Source organism: Gadus chalcogrammus, chromosome 11 (assembly GCF_026213295.1).
Source record: "Gadus chalcogrammus isolate NIFS_2021 chromosome 11, NIFS_Gcha_1.0, whole genome shotgun sequence".
Taxonomy (NCBI): Eukaryota; Metazoa; Chordata; class Actinopteri; order Gadiformes; family Gadidae; genus Gadus; species Gadus chalcogrammus.
The window spans coordinates 27,820,278-27,838,561 of record NC_079422.1 but is presented as its reverse complement, the minus strand read 5'-3'; the positions used below and the strand labels follow the sequence as shown (position 1 = coordinate 27,838,561).

The 18,284-nt window shown below is 53.0% G+C and overlaps 1 protein-coding gene across 1 annotated transcript; it reads left to right on the top strand.

Annotated features, from left to right (window-relative positions):
* znf608 (zinc finger protein 608) lies at positions 1–18,046 on the top strand. Its single transcript, XM_056602883.1, has 11 exons — positions 1–348; positions 7,238–7,463; positions 7,891–7,978; positions 8,985–9,711; positions 9,811–10,191; positions 10,255–11,622; positions 13,571–14,000; positions 14,224–14,348; positions 14,915–15,062; positions 17,638–17,691; positions 18,027–18,046. Exons 1-11 carry the CDS (start codon positions 1–3, stop codon positions 18,044–18,046), a joined length of 3,915 nt encoding a protein of 1,304 aa, XP_056458858.1.
* The last annotated feature ends 238 nt before the right edge of the window (positions 18,047–18,284 follow it).

Below are 18,284 nucleotides of genomic sequence, written 5' to 3'. Positions count from 1 at the left end.
ATGTTGTCCACTGCGGGCCAGGCGCTCCGGGAGCCCGGCCACGATGTCATAACGGCCCCTAAGGAGGAGCGGAAGGGGAAGAGAGCTATGATGATGAGGGGCTGGAAGAGAGATGCTGTCATCAGGAAGAGGAAGGAGAAATACGCGGATGTCTTCGCACCGAGCGCCCTGCCCGAGCTCTTGAGCAGGGACGGGCATTGTGCGGCAGAGTGGATGGGAGTTGAGAACGAAAACGGGCAGGAGAACGGAATGGTCGGAATAAACGAATTGAACGGATTGACCGGATTGAAGAGCGGCAGCGCGGCGGTCGTCAGCCCGGCCGTCAAGAAGCACCGCGGAGCGGATAAGGTAGGAAGATGGAGGAGAACAGAGTCATGGTTACCGACCACTGCAGGTGTGTGGCCTTCAACACAAAGCAAGGAGAGAGGAAATGAGGGAGAGATGGAGAGAGGGAAGGAGAGAGGGAATGAGAGAGTGAAGGAGAGAGAGGAGAGAGGGAAAGAGAGAGGGAAAGAGAGAGGGAAGGAAAGAGTGATGGAGGAAACATGAGGCATCATGGTGCTGTTGTTGTCAGACGTCATCTTTACATCTACAACGAAAGAGACAGACAGACAGACAGACAGACAGACAGGTATCAACCTGTCTGTGGGACAGGGATAGATACTGAGAGATGACATATTAATAATTGATGTTTTTATATCTATATGTATATATACATATATGTGTGTGTGTGTGTGTGTGTGTGTGTGTGTGTGTGTGTGTGTGTGTGTGTGTGTGTGTGTGTGTGTGTGTGTGTGTGTGTGTGTGTGTGTTTGGGTGTCTGTGTGTGTGTGTGTGTGTGTGTGTGTGTGTGTGTGTGTGTGTGTGTGTGTGTGTGTGTGTGTGTGTGTTTGGGTGTCTGTGTGTGTGTGTGTGTGTGTGTGTGTGTGTGTGTGTGTGTGTGTGTGTGTGTGCGTGTGTGTGTGAGTGTGTGTGTGTGCGTGTGTGTGTGTGAGTGTGTGTGTGTGTGTGTGTTTGGGTGTCTGTGTGTGTGTGTGTGTGTGTGTGTGTGTGTGTGTGTGTGTGTGTGTGTGAGTGTGTGTGTGTGTGTTTGGGTGTGTGTGTGTGTGTGTGTGTGTGTGTGTGTGTGTGTGTGTGTGTGTGTGTGTGTGTGTGTGTGTGTGTGTGTGTGTGTGTGTTTGGGTGTCTGTATGTGTGTGTGTGTGTGGGGGGGGGGGTGTTTGTGTGTTTGTCTATGTGACCACCAATGGGTGGCAAAAGGCCATTCTATGGTACAGTGTTGTATATACGTGAGTGTATATGTGAGTTACATCGTGTCTAAATGTTTTGAAACTTTTCAGTGGGTAAATGTCTTTCCGCAGCAAAACAGACAGCAAAAAACCAACTCTCTTATCGTTCTTTCTATCCGTCTGTCTGTCTGTCCTTCTGTCTGTCTGTCTCTATCATCTATCTATCAGTGGCGGTGGCCAATAGAGGGCGCTAGGACGCCGCCCCTCCGTGAAATATTCACTTGAATATATCTGCCAACTATTAACCAACTTTTATCAATGCGAAATAAATCAACAAAAATCCATAGCGTTTATCCTCGTTTAATTTAAGTGATATACTTGTCACTGCCAGCAGTGGCGGTTCTAGGTCCAGTTACGCCCCGGGCAAGACTTCCTACAAGCGGGTGTTGACGGGGGGGGTGAAAGCGATTGTTGACGGGGGGGGGGGGGGGGGTGTCGTGAACCTACGGACTTCAGTGAGGGTTTCATTCCGTCTATACACGGCACCTTCTCAACGAACAGGTGTGCGCCTGCAGCCAGAGGGGGCGCCAAAATACCTATTCCCCTCACAATGTTATGTCGTACTTCATTGATAACCGCTGCGCAGCGCATTTTTTTTTTATACTGCTCGTGGCGCCCCCCATGTGATTAGCCGCCCCCCACAAATATGCCACCCCGTCGGCTGCCCGGTTCGCCCGTGCCTAAAACCGCCACTGACTGCCAGCAACCATTTAAATGTGTCTGAACGTCAATGATTTGGGCTAGGCTAGTTATTGGTCATTCGAAATAAAGCCCTCCTCCAAGTCAAGTAAATTCGCCCTCGGGTCGCCCTAGTGTGCGCCCCGGGCCAATGGTATCGCGTTTATTTTTTGTTATCACCACATGATTGGACAATTCAGCGAATCAATCAAATAGGCTACCTCCCTCAGCAGCATTCGCGCAACACAACTACATGTAGAGAAGAGATAGATCGCTAACTAGCAGAGAGTTGTAAGCACTAATGAATCTGAATGAATAGTAGGTAAATAGGTAGTGGCCATCCCCAAAATGCACCATAATACAGGAAATCAAATCTATTAAATATATTATATCGGGGGGGGGGGGAACCCCAGACCCCCTGTCTATTACTGTGCCCCACCAACATTTTTGATCACCAGCCGCCACTGCTATCTATTATCTATCTTTATTTATATTATGTGTATCAATATATATGTCTATTTTTCCCTCTCTCTGTCTCAAAAAAGAGAGAGGGAGACAAAAAGTCTCATCTAACCCTATCCACTTTTATTCAACAACCAGTATTCAAAATGTATAAATAAGTATAAAATAAGATACGACATTGAATAAAATAAAATAATAATAGCATAACATTTTAAAAGTATATTCAATTACCTTTTTTGTGATATTTGCTAGCCTAGTGCTAGAGCTAGAGCTAGGGACAGCGCCCTCATCTGGCCAAATAGAGCGGCGGCGAAGAGCGCGCGTCAAACCAACCGCCCCCAGTATTACCACGTACCACCCCTCGCGTACCACCCCTCACGTACCACCCCTCACGTACCACCCTACCACCCCTCACGTACCACCCTACCACCCCTCGCGTACCACCCCTCACGTACCACCCTACCACCCCTCACGTACCACCCCTCGCGTACCACCCCTCACGTACCACCCCTCACGTACCACCCCTCACGTACCACCCCTCACGTACCACCCCTCACGTACCACCCCTCACGTACCACCCTACCACCCCTCACGTACCACCCCTCACGTACCACCCTACCACCCCTCGCGTACCACCCCTCACGTACCACCCCTCACGTACCACCCCTCGCGTACCACCCTACCACCCCTCGCCTACCACCCCTCACGTACCACCCCTCACGTACCACCCCTCACGTACCACCCTACCACCCCTCGCCTACCACCCCTCACGTACCACCCCTCACGTACCACCCCTCACGTACCACCCTACCACCCCTCACGTACCACCCCTCGCGTACCACCCCTCGCGTACCACCCCTCACGTACCACCCCTCACGTACCACCCCTCGCGTACCACCCTACCACCCCTCACGTACCACCCCTCACGTACCACCCCTCACGTACCACCCCTCACGTACCACCCCTCACGTACCACCCCTCACGTACCACCCCTCACGTACCACCCTACCACCCCTCACGTCCCACCCCTCACGTACCACCCCTCACGTACCACCCCTCACGTACCACCCCTCACGTACCACCCCTCACGTACCACCCCTCACGTACCACCCCTCACGTACCACCCTACCACCCCTCACGTACCACCCCTCACGTACCACCCTACCACCCCTCACGTACCACCCTACCACCCCTCACGTACCACCCCTCACGTACCACCCCTCACGTACCACCCCTCACGTACCACCCCTCACGTACCACCCCTCACGTACCACCCCTCACGTACCACCCTACCACCCCTCACGTCCCACCCCTCACGTACCACCCCTCACGTACCACCCCTCACGTACCACCCCTCACGTACCACCCCTCACGTACCACCCTACCACCCCTCACGTACCACCCCTCACGTACCACCCTACCACCCCTCACGTACCACCCTACCACCCCTCACGTACCACCCCTCACGTACCACCCCTCGCGTACCACCCCTCGCGTACCACCCCTCACGTACCACCCCTCACGTACCACCCTACCACCCCTCACGTACCACCCCTCACGTACCACCCCTCACGTACCACCCCTCACGTACCACCCTACCACCCCTCACGTCCCACCCCTCACGTACCACCCCTCACGTACCACCCTACCACCCCTCACGTCCCACCCCTCACGTCCCACCCCTCACGTACCACCCCTCACGTACCACCCTTCACGTACCACCCCTCACGTACCACCCTACCACCCCTCACGTACCACCCCTCACGTACCACCCCTCACGTACCACCCCTCACGTACCACCCCTCACGTACCACCCCTCACGTACCACCCCTCACCTACCACCCCTCACGTACCACCCCTCACGTACCACCCTACCACCCCTCACCTACCACCCCTCACGTACCACCCCTCACGTACCACCCTACCACCCCTCACGTACCACCCCTCACCTACCACCCCTCACGTCCCACCCCTCACGTACCACCCCTCACGTACCACCCTACCACCCCTCACGTACCACCCCTCACGTACCACCCCTCACGTACCACCCTACCACCCCTCACGTCCCACCCCTCACGTACCACCCCTCACGTACCACCCTACCACCCCTCACGTACCACCCCTCACGTACCACCCCTCACGTACCACCCCTCACGTACCACCCCTCACCTACCACCCCTCACGTACCACCCCTCACGTACCACCCTACCACCCCTCACCTACCACCCCTCACGTACCACCCCTCACGTACCACCCTACCACCCCTCACGTACCACCCCTCACCTACCACCCCTCACGTCCCACCCCTCACGTACCACCCCTCACGTACCACCCTACCACCCCTCACGTACCACCCTACCACCCCTCACGTACCACCCCTCGCGTACCACCCCTCACGTACCACCCCTCACGTACCACCCTACCACCCCTCACGTACCACCCTACCACCCCTCACGTACCACCCCTCGCGTACCACCCCTCACGTACCACCCCTCACGTACCACCCCTCACGTACCACCCCTCACGTACCACCCTACCACCCCTCACGTACCACCCCTCACGTACCACCCCTCACGTACCACCCCTCACGTACCACCCTACCACCCCTCACGTACCACCCCTCACGTACCACCCCTCACGTACCACCCCTCACGTACCACCCCTCACGTACCACCCCTCACGTACCACCCCTCACGTACCACCCTACCACCCCTCACGTACCACCCTACCACCCCTCACGTACCACCCTACCACCCCTCACGTACCACCCCTCACGTACCACCCCTCACGTACCACCCCTCACGTACCACCCCTCACGTACCACCCCTCACGTACCACCCCTCGCGTACCACCCCTCGCGGCCGGCGGCTAAACGCGTGCCAGCGCTCGGCGCCGCCTGCTATCCTTCACGCCGCTGTCCTACTCCCTAGCGTCGCCGCCCCTGAAGAAACGCTTCTTTAAAGCTTTGGTACATCGGCTTGATACAAGGTCCTGGACATATGGAGACTGTTAATGCAGTAGATGAATAATTCAACAATGCAAAGAATGAGCAATGACAGTAAATAAAGTGAGTAAAATGACTTAACCGTAAACAAAGTGCCCGACAGTATAAAGTAACTATGAATTAATGTGTCTATCATTGTAATCACAAACAGAGAATAATGGGCATCAGGGCCATATATGTAGTCATTAAACAACTGGTATAACGTTACGGCAGCCTACCCACTGGGTTGGTTGATCTGCTGCTTTCAAAACATATCTCAAAGGCAGCGCAAGGCTTCCTATTGGTGCTTGGGCCGGCAGCGAGGCTTCCTATTGGTGCTAGGGCCGGCAGCGAGGCTTCCTATTGGTGCTAGGGCCGGCAGCGAGGCGTGGTTGTTGTGACGACGTGCCTTCTGTGGAACTGAATAAAAACAGTGAACATGAAAGACTGCAGTGTTATAAAGTAGACTTTGACAAAGGATTGTAAGGTTTCGATAGCACAGTTTCAATTCGACATAGATGTGATTGGTATATTTCCCAGTGTTGTGTCTTATTTGTTGTGTGTTGAGTTTTGTCACAATGAGCCAAGTTTTGCAAAACGTGTTCAAGCAATGGGCAAAAACAATATTAGAGGAACCTACTATGTGTGTATGTTTGTTTCAGTGTTTTTTTTAAGTGCATTTGCGCTGTTACTCCAAAAAGCCTTTATCTGCTGAATGAAGGTCAGAGAGGTGGAGAAATCACATGTGTACTTTTGTTGTTGTTCATTTGCTTTGTGTTATAGGACTGGGGTGTGTAGGAGGGAGGAAAATATATTGTCTTTCATTTTACAATATTACAATATCTACAATTTTTAAACTTGGCAAATTTTCAGCAGATGACCAGAAAGTGAACAATGTATAATTATTCAGGAAGCCAAGGCCAACATTGAACTATTTCAGCGATCAGATTTGTGATTTCCAGTCTCTGTCCTCTCGGTGGTCTTCACTAACCAATCAGGGAACAAAACCTTTTCAAGCTCGGCAAGGCTGCACAAATACACAAAATCGAATACCTGGTGTGCTGCCTGCTTAAGTATTAAGTATGTATTAAGTATTCAGCTGTTTGGTAGCTAATGGTAAAGGAGGTCAACACTGTTTATAATCCTACCATCTCAGCTCAACAGATGTTAGTACTCCTAACATCTCAGGGTCAACAGGTGTTAACCCTCCTAACATCTCAGGGTCAACAGGTGTTAACCCTCCTAACATCTCAGGGTCAACAGGTGTTAATACTCCTAACATCTCAGGGTCAACAGGTGTTAATACCCCTAACATCTCAGCTCAACCGATGTTAATACTCCTAACATCTCAGGGTCAACAGGTGTTAATACTCCTAACATCTCAGGGTCAACAGGTGTTAATACTCCTAACATCTCAGGGTCAACAGGTGTTAATACTCCTAACATCTCAGGGTCAACAGGTGTTAATACTCCTAACATCTCAGGGTCAACAGGTGTTAATACTCCTAACATCTCAGGGTCAACAGGTGTTAACACTCCTAACATCTCAGGGTCAACAGGTGTTAACACTCCTAACATCTCAGGGTCAACAGGTGTTAATACTCCTAACATCTCAGCTCAACCGATGTTAATACTCCTAACATCTCAGGGTCAACAGGTGTTAATACTCCTAACATCTCAGGGTCAACAGGTGTTAACACTCCTAACATCTCAGGGTCAACAGGTGTTAACACTCCTAACATCTCAGGGTCAACAGGTGTTAATACTCCTAACATCTCAGCTCAACCGGTGTTAATACTCCTAACATGTTCCTACTTTCTTCCAGTTGGACTCCATGTTCCCCGTGCCCCCCCCCCCAGCCCCTGTCGCCGTGGGCCTCCCCGGTTCCTCCCCCAAGCAGGTGGTGGTGATGACCCGCTCAATCGGCACCAACACCCCAGAAGGAGCGGGCGCTCCCGGGGGCCCTGAGCCAGACTCCGCCTGCCTGGGGCCCTGCCGACCAGGGACCAGCGTCAACCTGGAGGGCATTGTATGGCACGAGACGGAGGAGGGTGAGAGAGAGGGAGAGGGGGGGGGGAGAGAGAGGGGGGGGGGGGGGAGAGAGAGAGAGAGAGAGAGAGAGAGAGAGAGAGAGAGAGAGAGAGAGAGAGAGGGAGAGAGGGAGAGAGGGAGAGCGAGAGAGAGAGGGGGGAGGGAGAGAGAGAGGGGGAGAGAGAGAGAGAGGGGGGGAGAGAGAGAGGGAGAGGGAGAGAGAAGACAGAGGGGTGACAGAGAAGACAGAGGGGGGAGAGAGAGACAGAGCGAGAGAGAGAGGGGGGAGGGAGAGAGAGAGAGTAAAAGGGGATAAGGGGATAGAGAGCCTGAGAACATTTGTTCTCAGGCTCTGAGAACAAATGTTGTTGAGGTTGTTGAGGTTTTCCAACCATCTTATCTTAAGAATAGTTTTAGAAATACTTCTTGTGTGTGTCTTTGTCGCAGGTGTGCTTGTGGTAAATGTGACATGGCGGAAAAGGACCTATGTGGGAACACTGTTGGACTGCACCAAACATGACTGGGCACCTCCAAGGTAACACACAGCTCTACTAATAGATAGTTACTAACCCTATTAACCCTAACCCTATACTAATGTACCGCTAGTAAGACTGACCCTGAGCCCAGTGTCCTTATGTGGGTATGAACACAGCTCTACTAATAGATAGTTACTAACCCTATTAACCCTAACCCTATACTAATGTACCGCTAGTAAGGCTGACCCTGAGCCCAGTGTCCTTATGTGGGTATGAACACAGCTCTACTAATAGATAGTTACTAACCCTATTAACCCTAACCCTATACTAATGTACCGCTAGTAAGGCTGACCCTGAGCCCAGTGTCCTTATGTGGGTATGAACACAGCTCTACTAATAGATAGTTACTAACCCTATTAACCCTAACCCTATACTAATGTACCGCTAGTAAGGCTGACCCTGAGCCCAGTGTCCTCATGTGGGTATGAACACAGCTCTACTAATCTTTTTGGTTGCATACATTTCATGCGCAGGGGTAGAAAGGGCTTGAATGGCAAAAGACCGAGTGAGGGGGACATTCTTCTACTGTCTCCTGTAATCTTCGTCCATTTGTGTAGTTTACATACATCATTTTCTGTTGAACATTGTGATAGGTCGAGCCACACAGTCAGCTCATTAATGACTCTGTCATTTAACACACAACAAGCATTCTGTGAAACCCTGGAGATATGCTTAGGTTGAGCCTAACCCTGGCCTTGCCCTTAGTTTGAGCATAACCCTGGCCTAACCTTTAGGCTTAGCCTAAAGGTTAGGCCAATATCCAATATCCAGTACCAATATATCCATGTTCCATACACCAGGGAGGTTCAGCTTCATCTCCTGCCAGTTTGGGCCCAGCTAGGCCGGGAGACTTCCAGAGACGGGGCCAAACACAGCAGCAGCTCCCGCCTCTAACAAGTGTATTTTTTGGACGAAATTGTCCTGTCTGAAATGTAGTAAGAAAGGTGGCATCCGTGGATAAAGGAAGGTTCCTGATTCCAGTATCGCTGTTTCTTTTCCTTTCAGGTTTTGCGAGTCTCCCTCCAGCGACCCGGAGATGCCAAGTGGGCGTGGCCGAGGCAAACGAATGCGATTGGCTATCTCCGAGCGCCCCTGTGTGGAACCCCTCCCGGTCTCCAAGGTCCGGGGCCTATCACAGCACAGGAGCCGGGGAGGGGGCGTGACCGGAGCCTCGGGGCCGATCCACAGCAAAGGGCGGAGAGGCAGTCTGAACCTCATGAACAGCAGCTGTCGGGCTCCTCCGTCCTTTTTCACGGTGGAGGAGGTGAAGCCGGCCAGCAGCACCACCCTCTCCTCCACCCTCTCCGTCCCCGGGAAGAGGAAGGTGAAGCCCCCTGGGGACCTGGACCTCAGCCTGCTCGCCTCCGACGACAACAAACTGGGTAACGGCAAGCGGATCCGAGCCAAGGCCCGCAGCGCACCGTCCACGCCCCAGGGGAAGGCTGACCCCTCCTTCATGGACCCTGGGGGGGGCTGCACCTCCTCCTCGCCCCCCCCTCCCATCCTCATTGACTGCCCCCACCCCAACTGCACTAAGCGCTACAAGCACATCAACGGGCTGCGCTACCACCAGACCCACGCTCACCTGGAGGTCGGAGGGCAGAAGAAGCCAGAGCTGGAGTCCCTGAAGGACCCTGAGGGGGGGGAGCGCCTGTCGGACTGTGAGGACGCCCTGGGCAGCAGGACCTACCACACCTCGGAGGCTAGCAGCACTAATAGCAACAGTGCTAACGCCAGCAGCGCTAACGCTAGCGGCGCTAATGCTAGCAGTGCTAACACTAGCGGCGCTAACGCTAGCAGCGCTAACACGAGTGGCCTGAGCTCCACAAAGAAGGCTGCACCGCTCTACAAGGTGACCACACTGGGTTCTCCGAAGAACCGGAGACTGCTCCTGAGCACCGACACGGCCAAAACCAGGAGGACCTCGCTGCTCCGAGACGGGCTCATCGACGACCTCAGCAACCTGCCCATCATCTCCAACATGACCGTGGTCTTGGAGAACTGCATGGTCCCCGACCGCAGCTCCACCGTGGAGATGCCCAAACTGGAGGCAGAGGGTTTGATTGACAAGAAGGGCGGAGTTAGGGACAAAGGGAAAAAGGCCAATGGGAAAGCAGAGAAGCTCTCCAAGTCCCGGGCCAACCGCCCCATCGCTCCGGCCCCGCCCCCCCCTAAGCTCATCGCCGTCCCCAGCCTAACTAACCCTAACTCTGTCTACAACACCAGCAGCTCAGGCAGCCCCAGCCCAGCAGAACCCCACCCCACTAACACCCAGCACCCTCACCAGCCCCCGCCCACACAGCCGCCCACCACCCTGGTCCCCGGGGGTCCCAGCTCTAAGAACCCCCCCCTCACCACTCTAAAGCCCATCAAGCCAAAGCTCGGTCTTACGGATCCGTGTTTGGGGAAAACCGCCTTGGTCCCCAGCAGCAAGGAAACCCGGAAGAAAGAGAAACGGAGACTTAAGGACAAACACAGCAGAGACCTGGACAGGACCTCCAGCGGGGAGGCTGGGGTCAAGGCGGAGGACTGTGGCGGCGCTGGGGGACCCAAACCGGCAGCCAGAGAAGCTCCTGGGAGCCTCCTGAAGGAGCACCTCAGTAAACAGGAGGTGGTGAATGGTCTGACAGGAAGCCAGGAGAGCAGGATGGCCAGCATCCGGGCGGAGGCCGATAAGGTGTACACCTTCACGGACAACGCCCCCAGTCCGTCCATCGGCACGTCCCTGCGCCTGGATGCCGGTAGCGGGATTGGCTCACCAGATGGTGACAGCAAGAACAACAGCCCCGCCTACTCCGATATCTCAGATGCTGGGGACGATGGGGGGGCTGTCGAATGTCAGTCCGACTGTCCAAGATCCAAGTCAGGCCCTCCTTCCTCTTCCTCCTCCTCCTCCTCCTCCTCCTCCTCCTCCTCCTCCGATGAGACGCCCATCAGTCACCATGGAAACCTTAGCAACAACCACCAGGGGAACGCCAGCAAGACCCCTCCCGCAGCATCCAACCCGCTGTCAAAAGACTCTCAGTACTACCAGGGCTACGACTCCTACTACCTCCAGGGGTTCATGCAGAGTGACCGGCAGAACCACTGCGGCCCCGCCTCCCACAAGGGCGTCGACGTCAAGGCAAAGGAACGGAAGGAGGACCTGAAGGAGGAGGAGCCAGTGGACTCTAAGAAGGCGGAGGGCTGCGGTCAGTCCCAGCTGCAGCTGGCCATGAGTCAGACCCAGACCGCCCTGGCCCAGTCGCTGTACTACGGCCAGTACTCCAGAGCGCTCTACTCCCACCACAAACTGTTGCTGGGCAACAAGTGCTGCGACCAGGCGCTCGGCGGCGCTAAGCAACGGTCGGACCGCGGGCCGGCGGGCCCCGGCCGGGAAGGGGAGGACGGGAAATACGCATCAGCAGGGTCAGGAGGAGCGGCTGTGCCGGCCCAAGGGGGGGACGGTACGAAGGGCTGCTGCTCTAAACCCACACTGTCCTACGCGGAGAAGGGCGAACGAGGGGATCGGGGGGAGAGGGCCGAGCGAGGGCAGCTGAGCAGCATACTGGACCAACAGCCCGGCACCGTCAAGGCATCCTCCTCCTCTTCGTCACTTCACAACACTCCGACAGATCTGGACTCAAATGGTTCCTACTCCAGTGTAAGTCCCTCCTTCAGTCTCTAGTGTTTCTGTGTCTCGGAGTTAGAGAGCTTGGTTCAATGAAAATCACTTGGGGCCTTTGCCCATACTGTATGTACTTTGTGGTGCTGTGGGCTAGGGTTAAAAAGGTCATTTACCACCCTAACCCTCTGGATGTAGTTTGGTATTCTGCTCCCATGAATAAAGGCGTATTTGGTTTCATGAGTGGAGATAAACACATGTTATTTAAACTAGCTGTAAGTGGAAACTTTCAACACACACAAATAAACAAAAGCTTTTTCATAATGTTGGTTTTAAGAAATGTTTTTTGAAAGAATTCTAGTCATTTAAAATTGGGGTGGTAGCATCTCAGGTTAATTGGGGTAATCTGGTGAATCTGCATACTATTACCATTTAAAGACTACTGTGGCTTCTGTATTTTGTCTTATCAAGCTGCTCCATGTCATTTAGAGAGGATTCCATTTATCTTTGTTTTCCTCCACTTTAAAATGGCCGCCTGCAGAAACGTCGGTCATTCTCCATCAACATCATCCACTGGGCGGTCGATCATGTATCATGTTCATGGAACCGGTGTTTCCGCTAAGATATGTCAGGTCTCCTCTAGGATGGGTCGTGATCCCTTTAAGATCTGTAGTGCTCAGTCCATCAGTTTAAGGTCTCTGGTGTCTCCTCTACTGTCTCTTTTGTCTCCTCTACTGTCTCTAGTGTCTCCTCTACTGTCTCTAGTGTCTCCTCTACTGTCTCTAGTGTCTCCTCTAGTGTCTCCTCTACTGTCTCTAGTGTCTCCTCTACTGTCTCTAGTGTCTCCTCTACTGTCTCTTGTGTCTCCTCTACTGTCTCTAGTGTCTCCTCTACTGTCTCTAGTGTCTCCTCTACTGTCTCTAGTGTCTCCTCTACTGTCTCTAGTGTCTCCTCTAGTGTCTCCTCTACTGTCTCTAGTGTCTCCTCTACTGTCTCTAGTGTCTCCTCTACTGTCAATCCACTCATAGAAACAATGCTACTGCTTACTCCTGCTAATGCTAGTGCTAATGCTAGTGCTAGGGGGTTCATCTGAAAGGGTGTGACTTTTTTGCACCGGCCAATAGAAACACAAGCTGGCACACCTAGATGGCTGTTGAACGAAACCCCCAACATGGCTGCAAAGCAACACTTTGTTTTGTAGGTGAAACACTTCTACTAGAACCAACCCCTGTCCATCATCTAGAACCAACACCTGTCCATCATCTAGAATCAACACCTGTCCATCATGTAGAACCGAAACCTATCCATCATCTAGAACCAACACCTGTCCATCATCTAGAACCAACACCTGTCCATCATGTAGAACCGACACCTATCCATCATCTAGAACCGACACCTGCCCATCATCTAGAACCAACACCTATCTATCATGTAGAACCGACACCTATCCATCATCTAGAACCGACACCTGTCCATCATCTAGAACCGACACCTGTCCATCATCTAGAACCAACACCTGTCCATCATGTAGAACCGACACCTGTCCATCATCTAGAACCGACACCTGTCCATCATCTAGAACCGACACCTGTCCATCATCTAGAACCGACACCTGTCCATCATCTAGAACCAACACCTGTCCATCATGTAGAACCGACACCTGTCCATCATCTAGAACCAACACCTGTCCATCATCTAGAACCGACGCCTGTCCGTCATCTAGAACCGACACCTGTCCATCATCTAGAAACGACGCCTGTCCTTCATCTAGAACCGACACCTGTCCATCATCTAGAACCGACACCTGTCCATCATCTAGAACCGACGCCTGTCCTTCATCTAGAACCGACACCTGTCCATCAACTAGAACCGACACCTGTCCATCATCTAGAACCAACACCTGTCCATCAACTAGAACCGACGCCTGTCCATCATCTAGAACCGACACCTGTCCATCATCTAGAACCGACACCTGTCCATCATCTAGCCCCCAGACAGCCTTGGCTGGGCGTACAGACGGCCAAGATGCAAACAGCCCCATTATCCTCTTGGTCTCCACGGCAACCAGCCAGAGGAAGGGGAGGCGGAGCAGACCAAGGAATGGCGAGCTACCCTGGAGCCAGTCGGAGCCAAGATGGCCACCATCGGGGGAGGCGGAGTTAGAGGAGGAGAAAGGGGTGGGGTCCAACATGCCACACCCATCAGTGAAGCGGAGGATGCTGAGCGATTGGAGGGGGAGGAGGTGATAGGCGAGGAGCCAATAGGAGGGCTGTGTGAGGAGTCGCAGAGCGCCCGGGCAGCGGTGTCCCCCCCCCAGCAGGCCTACCTGCCCTACCAGCAGGCCCCCTACCCCCCTTACCTGGCCCTGACGCGGTCCTCACAAGGCATGTCTCCAAACATGGCCCACAGCTACCCTGGTACACACACACACACACACACACACACACACACACACACATACACACAAACACACACACACACACACACACACACACACACACACACACACACACACACACACACACACACACACACACACACACACACACTACCAACTACCCTGATTTGTATGTACATCACAATGAAACTATTGTACTGCCTATAATGTGTCTATATAATAATATGTGTGTGTGTTCCCAGGTTTCCACTACCCGCTATACGGTAAGACCGCAGGGCGGGACGACCCCGAGGGGACCAATCACACAGAGCCGTCCAGCCTGGAGCTCCACCCACCCAGCCTGCTCAGCCAGGGCAAGTCCCCCGCCGTGAGTACATCTACCTCCACCTAGCTCCACCTAAGTCCACCTAGCTCCACCTAGCTCCACCTAGCTACACCTACCTCCACCTAGCTACACCTAGCTACACCTACCCACACCTAGCTACACTTAACTCCACCTAGCTCCACCTAGCTCCACCTACCTCCACCTAGCTCCACCTAGCTACACCTCTCTCCAACTAGCTACACCTACCTCCACCTAGCTACACCTACCCACACCTAGCTACACCTACCTCCACCTAGCTACACCTACCTCCACCTAGCTACACCTACCTCCACCTAGTTACACCTAGCTCCCCTCACCTCCACCTCGCTACACCTAGCTACACCTAGCTACACCTAGCTCCACCTAGCTCCACCTACCTCCACCTAGTTACATCTAGCTACACCTAGCTACACCTAGCTACACCTAGTTCAGCCCAGCTACACCTACACTCATCTTAGCCTAGAATTACCTTCACATAGCAACACCTAGCTTAGCCTAGCTACCCCAACACCTTTTTACACCTAGCCTATTAGCCTAGCCTGAGGAGAGTGAACTCCTCCTCCGTCCAGCCGGGGGAGAAGGGCTCCCCTGAGAGAGAGAGGGAGTTGGAGCGAGAGAGGAACCAGGTGTCCTTTGGCCGCCACCTCCACACCCACCACCACACCCACCTGGGAGTGAGCTACAGCCTGCTGTCTGCCCCGTACGACGTCTACCAAGGTGAAGTCACTCATACAATGAGATATAAGGAGGTTTACATACAGAATATGTGTAAGTACCAGAATAGAAAACGTTTCCCAGACTCCTGTCATACAGTGAATATCACACGGTGAGTTCGCTGCGTGGGTTGAACTAATTTAACTTATCAATTGTTTATGGGTGACATGACATCAATCAGACCATCTTTATTATGCCACAACTCTATTATCTGACTTTGTTTTGCCAAAGTTTACGTGGTATCTGTTAGGGTTGGGGTTGGGTTAGACTGTTGCTCTGGTTGGGTTAGGCTGTGACTCTGGGTTAGGGTTATGCTGTCACTTTGGGTTACGGTTAGGCTGTGACTCTGGTTGGGTTAGGCTGTGACTCTGGGTTAGGGTTAGGCTGTGACTCTGGTTGGGTTAGGCTGTGACTCTGGTTGGGTTAGGCTGTTACTCTGGGTTAGGGTTAGGCTGTGACTCTGGTTGGGTTAGGCTGTGACTCTGGTTGGGTTAGGCTGTGACTCTGGTTGGGTTAGGCTGTGACTCTGGGTTGGGGATAGGCTGTGACTCTGGTTGGGTTAGGCTGTGACTCTGGGTTAGGCTGTGACTCTGGTTGGGTTAGGCTGTGACTCTGGTTGGGTTAGGCTGTGACTCTGGGTTGGGGATAGGCTGTGACTCTGGTTGGGTTAGGCTGTGACTCTGGGTTAGGCTGTGACTCTGGTTGGGTTAGGCTGTGACTCTGGTTGGGTTAGGCTATGACTCTGGTTGGGTTAGGCTGTGACTCTGGGTTAGGGTTAGGCTGTCACTCTGGGTTAGGGTAAGGCTGTGACTCTGGTTGGGTTAGGCTGTGACTCTGGTTGGGTTAGGCTGTGACTCTGGGTTGGGGATAGGCTGTGACTCTGGTTGGGTTAGGCTGTGACTCTGGGTTAGGCTGTGACTCTGGTTGGGTTAGGCTGTGACTCTGGTTGGGTTAGGCTATGACTCTGGTTGGGTTAGGCTGTGACTCTGGGTTAGGGTTAGGCTGTCACTCTGGGTTAGGGTAAGGCTGTGACTCTGGTTAGGTTAGGCTGTGACTCTGGGTTAGGGTTAGGCTGTGACTCTGGTTGGGTTAGGCTGTCACTCTGGGTTAGGGTTAGGCTGTGACTCTGGGTTAGGGTTAGGCTGTGACTCTGGTTGGGTTAGGCTGTGACTCTGGGTTACGGTTAGGCTGTCACTCTGGGTTAGGGTTAGGCTGTGACTCTGGTTGGGTTAGGCTGTGACTCTGGTTGGGTTAGGCTGTGACTCTGGGTTAGGGTTAGGCTGTGACTCTGGTTGGGTTAGGCTGTGACTCTGGGTTGGGGTTAGGCTGTGACTCTGGTTGGGTTAGGCTGTGACTCTGGTTGGGTTAGGCTGTGACTCTGTTTTGGTTAGGCTATGACTCTGGTTGGGGTTATGCTGTGACTCTGGTTGGGTTAGGCTGTGACTCTGGGTCAGGGTTAGGCTGTGACTCTGGTTGGGTTAGGCTGTGACTCTGGGTTAGGGTTAGGCTGTGACTCTGGGTTACGGTTAGGCTGTGACTCTGGTTGGGTTAGGCTGTGACTCTGGTTGGGTTAGGCTGTGACTCTGGGTTAGGGTTAGGCTGTGACTCTGGGTTAGGGTTAGGCTGTGACTCTGGTTGGGTTAGGCTGTGACTCTGTTTTGGTTAGGCTATGACTCTGGTTGGGGTTAGGCTGTGACTCTGGTTGGGTTAGGCTGTGACTCTGGGTCAGGGTTAGGCTGTGACTCTGGTTGGGTTAGGCTGTGACTCTGGGTTAGGGTTAGGCTGTGACTCTGGGTTACGGTTAGGCTGTGACTCTGGTTGGGTTAGGCTGTGACTCTGGTTGGGTTAGGCTGTGACTCTGGGTTAGGGTTAGGCTGTGACTCTGGGTTAGGGTTAGGCTTTGACTCTGGTTGGGTTAGGCTGTCACTCTGGGTTAGGGTTAGGCTGTCACTCTGGGTTAGGGTTAGGCTGTGACTCTGGTTGGGTTAGGCTGTGACTCTGGGTTAGGGTTAGGCTGTGACTCTGGTTGGGTTAGGCTGTGACTCTGGGTTAGGGTTAGGTTGTGACTCTGGTTGGGTTAGGCTGTGACTCTGGTTGGGTTAGGCTGTGACTCTGGGCTAGGGTTAGGCTGTGACTCTGGTTGGGTTAGGCTGTGACTCTGGGTTAGGGTTAGGCTGTGACTCTGGTTGGGTTAGGCTGTGACTCTGGTTGGGTTAGGCTGTGACTCTGGGTTACGGTTAGGCTGTGACTCTGGGTTAGGCTGTGACTCTGGTTGGGTTAGGCTGTGACTCTGGTTGCGTTAGGCTGTGACTCTGGGCTAGGGTTAGGCTGTGACTCTGGTTGGGACTCTGTTGTTGACCTGGGGTGCTGTTTTACGCTCATTATTTGTCCTCCTGTTGGTCATTTGGGTTACACTGTCAGCGACCTTCAATCTGTCACAAGTCACAGTCGCAATCTGTGACTTGTGACACACAACAACATGATTGTCAGGATGTTTTATTGGAGAGTGGCGTGCAATTACTGTCAATTGGGCATTTTGTTGTTATGTCATTTATATTTTCTCCCATTTGTATCAAAGGTTTGAGTTCCAGATCCCTGGTCACCAATCAGGTCACGGGACAGTCCCCTACTGGTAGGGTTACGCCTTCTGTTTAACCTCCTTCTGAAATACTGTAGTTCTAGTAGAACACAGTACTCTGAACATCCTAGTTCTTAATACCACTGTGCTAGTACATCAGAATGCATCATGGGAGTTTTTGTTTGCGATCTTAACTATATGGAGAGAGTTCTGGAGTCTTAATACTGAAAAATCACAAATAATTCAATGATGAATTACTAAACGATGATTGCCCACACAATAACTAACATCCCTATGCTGTACGGCTCCAGAGTGAAGGCGGTCGTTGGGATGCCCTTTCGGTTGATAGCTATCTACATGCTACATTGCGTTTTGTTTTGTCTCTGCAGAGTCCCAGGGGAAGAACTAGCGTCATGTGACCCGAGCGGACATTATCAGAACTAGGGTCATGTGACCCGAGCGGACATTATCAGAACTAGGGTCATGTGACCCGAGCGGACATCATTAGAGCTAGGGTCATGTGACCCGAGCGGACATCATCAGAACTAGGGTCATGTGACCCGAGCAAACATCATTAGAGCTAGGGTCGTTAGACCATTAGTTCCCTGATGTTGAACAAACATTCCCGCTTTCAGATCAGAAGACAA

What these genes read in the sequence shown, in the direction of transcription:
- znf608 (XM_056602883.1), top strand. Translation starts at nt 1, where the DNA reads ATGTTGTCCACTGCGGGCCAGGCGCTCCGGGAGCCCGGCCACGATGTC. An exon ending in CTAATAGCAACAGTGCTAAC is followed by an intron (nt 9,712 to 9,810) that starts GCCAGCAGCGCT and finishes AGCTCCACAAAG; the next exon opens with AAGGCTGCACCGCTCTACAA. An exon ending in CATGGCCCACAGCTACCCTG is followed by an intron (nt 14,001 to 14,223) that starts GTACACACACAC and finishes GTGTGTTCCCAG; the next exon opens with GTTTCCACTACCCGCTATAC.